Consider the following 7,500-nt stretch of genomic DNA (forward strand, 5'->3'; position numbering starts at 1 on the left):
TTCTCAAAGCTCAGCACCCCGTTTTCTGTGGAGGACGAAAACGTTTACATTACTAAGGGCAACGTTTACAGACAGGTGGATGATAATATTACTAATAATGATACTAATTCTATTATCATATACAGCCTCAGTGTGATGGTCAATGGCTTAGAAAAGTTTATTATTATTATTATTATTATTATTATTATTATTATTATTATTATTACACTGATTCATCCTGAACAAGAACTGGAATTTCTACATTCTCATTTCCATTGGCCAGTGGATGTTCTTCATTAACAAGAAAAGTTGAATCAAGTGGCAAGCAAATTAAGTTTAATAAGAAACTTAACCCACTAATAGAGAGATAACCAATGCAAGCCCCATTCTGACAAAATAATTGGGGAATATATGTCTCAGATTACATTATTACATAATATAACATTATAGGATTTGTAAGATACAGAACTGGTGAAAAAATATTGGGGGAATACATGTCCAGATTACATAGCTACATAATGTAACTATAGGATTTGTACTGGTGGAAAAAAATTACATAGTTACATAATATAACTATAGGATTTGTACTGGTGGAAAAAAATTACATAGTTACATAATATAACTGTAGGATTTGTACTGGTGGAAAATAAATTAGAGTTACATAATATAACTATTGGATTTGTACTGGCGGAAAAAAATTACAGTTACATAATATAACTATAGGATTTGTACTGAAGGAAAAAATTACATAGTTACATAATGTAACTACAGGATTTGTACTGGTGGGAAAAAATTACCCAAAGAAAACGAAATGAAAAAATCTACAAGCCTCTATCATCTAAGAAACCAGTACCAACGCAAAGCCCCATTCTGACACCGCACAAACAGCCCACGCCCAGATTATATTGTCACAAGAGATAACATAATAACACACACATAAAAAATAGATAAGTGGCTAAAATAACATAACACAAACTATATAAAACATACCTACGAGCTAAGGTTCGTCATAAATTAAGTTAGGTACTTATAGAAAAGCCCCTTCTCGCTATCTAGTCGGGAAAGTATACACCTCAGGATTAGATTGTTACGTGACGTAATTTCTTTCAACGTAACAATTTTTTTTTCAAAGTAACAATTTATTTGAACGGCCGATACGGTTGCACGACTACCCCCGAGGGACCTTCAAATTGGGCCTTTTAAATTTTTGACCCTCCACGACACCGCCTGGAAACAAAAAATAGAGTTGACGAGATGACGACTCCGATCTATCAAGTGGGGGTGGGGTGGGGAACTGCAGTTCTAGCCCCCACAATTTGACACAGGAAACCTGTCTAAGTGCTGCCTTTTATTGTCACAAACTTCTACCTTCTCAAAGTTGCCGACTTGACTGTGGTGCTTAGCACGCCTTGACATTTCACTCTATATAGACCTCTTTGGGCGTACAAAACACACACACACACACACACACACACACGTACATACAACTACAGGCTGCTCTAAAGAGCAAGAGGACGAGCTGGCATAAGGCCACCTTAATCTCCCAACATAGGACAGAAATGCATAGAAGGTTGCTGTGCCACTCTGCACATTTTACTCTACATAGACCTCTTTCGGTCCACAAAACACACACACACACACACACACACACACTCACACACACAACTACAGGCTGCTCATAAGAGAAACAGCACGAAGTGGCATAAGGCCAACTTAACCTGACAACATAGAGCACAGGGACATCTAATTTTTTTATTTTATGATGCTCGTAAACACCAACAATAATGACACAAAGTAACGACACTGTCGTTTCTGTGGGTTCTGCCTACGAAGACCTTTCAAATCACTAAACTGCTTTTCCTTGGAAGATCATTCTAAAGTTCAATCAAAGATCAATTTGACTATACACGATTTCACAAGAAGGGCACGGGTGTCCGCAGGCGACCTTCATTCCCAGTAATCTGATCAAGAATGAGTGGGGAAACTAGTACATTTGCATATACTGCAAGTGCTTTGACCAATACCGCTTGCTACGTACGCACAGATCAATAATTCACACGCACAGACATATAACGTTTTAAAAAGGGGATATTTAATTATTAATGTTTTAAAAGGAAAAAGAGCAAATGCTCTTAAACATAATCGGTTACATTTCCAAAAGGTAACGTGAGTTGCCTGAATGCTTATTAAAAGTAAACAGGACCCAGATGCGTAGAATAAAACAGGTAACACAATAAATAAATGAGTTCAGTTTATCTATACACCGAAATTACTCATTATTAAAAGAACATTAAACTGAATCAGAAATGAGCTTAACAGGTATAGCAGTCAGCAAGATGCTTAAATACACTCCTTGCACTATAAAATCGAACATCTATACAGTCCGTTATTTACAACGGATACAAATTCATTGCGATGGATGCTAGTACCAGCCATGGTTTTGCCATACCACTAGGTTGGAGGTTAGGTTAAGCTAGGATATACTAAATACTCTCGGATAATTTGGGTGTGGGGAACATAATGAGATTAATTTCAAGTAAATTCTATGGTTAGTTTTTAAGATATGGCGTTCCGCTTTTTTTCTGGGAAAGGTCCCGAACTCGGTTACATCTCGGGGAAAATGCAACCGGATACCTAGATGAATAAAACACCCTTCGATACTGACCACGAAAACGCAACCAAATAATTAAACAGTCACAATAAACTAGTGACGCCTCCCACAAACAGGATACGTAAATAAAATCGTACACTCCCAAAAACGCCTATTAATTGGAGGAGTCCCGTTGCGCCGGACCAAGAGAATCTATTGTACAATTAGGCCGCGTGATCCTGTTAAGGAAAGGCCCGGTTTTCGAAATCGTGACCTCCGAATTGGCAATTATATCGACGGGGAGGTCCTCTGATTCATAACATCATCCGAGGCCAACGAAGCGAGCCAAATTACGTAAGCGATGCCCAAGAACTACTGCATCTTTTGATGCATAATAACATAACATACAATAATAATAATACAAGGAACACATCAGGGCAAATAATAAAGTAATAATAATCTAGTAATAATAATAATAATCATCATCATCATCATATCATCCATTATTATTATTATTATTTAATAATAATAATCAAAAATAATCTCAGGTCTTCTTCTTCTTCTTCTTCATCTTTCTTCTTCTTCTTCTTATTATTATTATTATTATTATTATTATTATTATTATTATTATTATTATTATTCACATGGAACAAGCCCACAGCACAGGGACCACTGACTTGAAATTCAAGCTGCAAAGAATATCATGGTGTTCATTAGAAAAAGTAAGAGGAGGTAATGAGAAATAAAGAAAGAAGAGATAAAGGGAAATGCAGAAAGAGGAGATCCCACTTCTCAAAGAAGAAAACAGACATTAACAAATTACCAAATAAGGCACGAAACGAGGTCAGTTGCAGGAGGTCAATGGATTTCTGGGGGGTCAATTGAAGGATGGAAAACACTTTGGCGGGGAGTCATATTGTTACGGCAGATTCGGGGAGATTTTATCATCCATCACTTATCTTTCCTTAACAATTCCTCTTCGTTAGTATCGATAAGTTCCGGATGGTTGATTATCCTTTCATGTATTTCAAGTACAGAGTGGTTTTCTTTCATGTATTTGAAGTACAGAATGGATTTTTTTTGGGGGGGCGGGTTTCATGTCATTCTGAAATTACTGAATCAAGTCACTGTTTTTCAAGTTTAGGGTCAGTTTTCTTTCATGTATTTGAAGTACAGAATGGATTTTGTTTTTTCTTTATTTCTGGGGGGGAGGGGGGCGGTTCTATGTCATTCTGAAATTACTGAAACAAGACTGTTTTCCTTTCCTCAGCTTCAAGTTTAGAGCCAGTTTTCTTTCACGTATTTTAAGTATAGAATTTTTTTTTTCCATGTCATACAGAAATTACAGCACCAAAGTCTTAAATTTCTTAATTAAGGGATTGGGCGATCTTCCTCCCACTAATTCGTCTTTCGTCATACAACAATTGATGAAATTTTGTGTGTTTGTTTCATCTCTGGCAATCAGAACATTGCATGAAATATTTTGCCGTGTTTCGCTTCTGCTTACACCAATAAAACACTGGATTAAGTTTCTTGTTGGGGCTTACATTTCAGAAATAAAATATTGCAAAAATTCAAAACATCGGATGAAGTTTCTTGTTTGGATTAACATTTCATACATGAAATATTGCAAAAATTAAAAACTTCAGAACTGTATACTTTTTTTTTTTATTAAATCATTGGAACAAAGTTCTTTGCCTTTGCTTGTTCTCTGCATCACTAAAAATGAGAACTGTTTTTGTTTACCAATTCAATCCAAACAATAATTTGTCATTCGAAACAAAGAAAGGACAAAAAAAAAAAAAGCATTTTTCTCTCTACCTTTTGAATAAAAAATTATTCGTAGGAAAATCTTAAGTCTTTGTTCCTACATTTCATCATGAAGTCCTTGGACTAAATTCCAATTTTCCCTCGTTCATTCCAACACTGGATGAGCAACGAGGATTCCTTGTCTTTCTCTCTTTCTTCCCTTCTTTCTTTCTTTTTTTCCTCGATGACAAGAGGCGAGACCGAGAACATCCAATCACGTGACCAATCGTAGCCTTCCCATACTTGGGAGGTCCCAGTCGTCTTTCCCGGGGGTCTCTGCTCTAAATCATGCAATCACGAGGAGGAGGGGCTCCTTCTTCTCCTCCTCCTCCTTCTCATCCTCCTTCTCTTCCTGTTTTATTCCTCTTCTTCTCATTCTTTTTCTTCTTCTTTATTTCCCTTCTTCTTCTTTCTTCTTCTATTTTATTTCCATTCTTCTTCCTCTTCTTCTTCTTCTTCTTCTTCTATTTTTCTTCTGTTTTATTTACCTTCTTTTTCTCCTTCTTCTTCTTCTTCTTCTTCTATTTATTTCCCTCCTCCTCCTCCTCTTTCTTCTTCTTTTTTCTTCTTATTCTTCTTCTTCTTCTTCTATTTTATTTCCCTTCTATTTTTGCCTTCATCTGTTTTTACCTTAATCTTCTTATTTCTCTATTTTTCTTCTCCTGCTTCTTCTTCTTTCTTCTTTTCTTCTTCAAATGGAGATGAAACATGCTTTGTTAGGGGCGAGGGCAAATTGCTGCCCTCCTGTCTCGAAATATTCTCGACACAATTTTTACCAGACAAAATCTGACCTCGTATCTTGAAACAATCTCGACGGGTAATTTTGATAAATAGGTGGCCCCAAGCAATCCAACCAACTAAAAAAAAAAAAAGTCTTTGTGATTGATTTAAATAAAAAAAAAAAGGTCAATTGACCTAAATAACATAGAAAAACAAACGAGTTCAGTAATGCAAAAATTTCATGACCTGCATGGTATTAAGCAATCGACAATTGTGAGTGAAAAAATTTAAAAATTATAAAAAAAGGCTTCCTGAAATTAATAACCTGATGCATAATTCTGATGAAAAAGTATAAATGTGACCACCCGTGATGAAACAACCTTGACGCAAAATTTAATAGAATAAAAAAAATTCATGTATTCACATATGATAATTACAAACACGTTTCCCCGCTATGAGTTTAGGGTATAATTACACATCATTATTTTATTAGCATTAATTCGAACAAACTGGAAGCTGATTAGGTTCTACCAAGCATGACCTTACATCCCAAATAATAATAATAATAATAATAATAATAATAATAATAATAATAATAATAATAATAATAATATTTTGGACGATGAAAACTGATTGTTTCCACAGAAGCCAATTAAGTATGCCAATATGCCAGTAATTGGAGAGAGAGAGAGAGAGAGAAAGAGAGAGAGAAAGAGACGCCTTTCAGAAAGTTTAAGAGAGAGAGAGAGAGAGAGAGAGAGAGAGAGAGAGAGAGAGAGAGAGAAACATCTAAAGCCCTTTACATGAAATGAAACTCGTCATTGACAAAAGTTTTAGAAACAAGAGAGAGAGAACGCCATTCCGTGAATTCCTCAGATTAATGATCATGCACATGATCTCATGCACAGGCATATCGTGAGAAAGCCCCGATTCTTATGGGCTTCAGAGAAAGGCAAGTGTTAACACTTTCCCGAACTTTTTTCAAAGAAAATATAGAGTTCTTCACGATGGTGTTTAGTGATGACGTTTCCTTAGGAATGCTGTTGCCGTGAGTGACAGATACACACACAAACATAAACACAAACACACACACACTGACACACACACACACACACACACACACACATATATATATATATATATACATACATACATACACACATTGATGTTTGTGTATATGTATATACACAATATTAGAACATATATATATATATATACAAACATACATACATATATGTATATATATATATATATATATATATATATATATATATATATATATATATATATACTGTATATATATATATAAACAAAACCCACCATTCTTTAATAAAACTGCTGATCAAAAATCTGTTCTAGAACTTCGGCAATTCTCAATAACGGTTCCAGAGCCATAAACTAAAGACCGTCTTTGCACGTCCGTCCAAGACTTCTTAATTGCCCCCCCACCAACCCCAAAAAAAAAAAAAAACACATTACAGTTTTAAAACTTCCTGTAATCTCTGATTCTTCCGCATCCTTAGCTTGAATGGGACCCCTCCCTCCATCCTACACCACTGAAGCATCCCCTACCAGCTGAGATCCTACCCCTCCCCCTCCCTAATCCCTGAAAACCCTCTCAGCCCCCATAACCCAATACGCTAACACCTTCCTTACCACTCCATTCAAATCCTAAATTCGTCTTCATCACACATCGGCAGAAACTGCTGCCGTTATAGGCGTCAACCCGGAGACTGCTCTCTCTCTCTCTCTCTCATCCTCGTGGCAACCCTTCGAGGAATAAAATCCAAAGGCGCAGCAGTCGCCGCCAAGGGGATTTTCTCTCTCTCTCGGTCTCTCGAGTTTCCCTCCAAAACGGTAATAAGGGCGGCGTCCCGCAGGGTTACACACTAGGTGCGTTACGGTTTTAATGTTTGAGTTGAATAATCATCGTGTTTTTTATGCAGTGGCATCCAGGGGCGTAACTATTATAGTACAGTAGTTTTGAGTTTGCTTTGTTTTGATTAAATGAAGGTAATGGTTTTTTCATTTTTTCTCTAAATTAAAAGAATTTGATTTTCAAAAGGAAAACACACACCAGTGTACACACACACACATGCTTATGTATTGTGAATATATATATATATATATATATATATATATATATATATATATATATATATATATATATATATATATATATATTTATATATATATATAATTTTCTTTTCTTTTATCAATCAATGGATTATTCTTCCGTTTACCTTCAATTGCCAATATACCATTCCTGAAGACATGCTGAGGGACAGAGAGCCTGTCAGTTTTCTGGCGCCACCCCTCCAGAATATGGGAAGCGGGTGTATGTTAAAAAAAATAAAACAAGCACCGAGACGGGAAAGAATAACGTAAAATGAACTTACAAG

General features: G+C 35.8%; 1 protein-coding gene across 2 annotated transcripts in view; it reads right to left on the bottom strand.

Annotated features, from left to right (window-relative positions):
• LOC136856054 (uncharacterized) overlaps positions 1 to 7,500 on the bottom strand; it is a 479,906-nt gene that overhangs the window by 306,191 nt on the left and 166,215 nt on the right. For both annotated transcript variants that reach the window (XM_067133743.1, XM_067133665.1), the window contains exon 2: positions 1 to 25. This exon is cut by the window's left edge and continues 113 nt beyond it. In XM_067133743.1, the coding sequence (XP_066989844.1) occupies positions 1 to 25 (25 nt within the window). The remainder of the gene's footprint in view (positions 26 to 7,500) is intronic.

This window comes from Macrobrachium rosenbergii, chromosome 1 (genome assembly GCF_040412425.1).
Source record: "Macrobrachium rosenbergii isolate ZJJX-2024 chromosome 1, ASM4041242v1, whole genome shotgun sequence".
NCBI classification, from domain to species: domain Eukaryota; kingdom Metazoa; phylum Arthropoda; class Malacostraca; order Decapoda; family Palaemonidae; genus Macrobrachium; species Macrobrachium rosenbergii.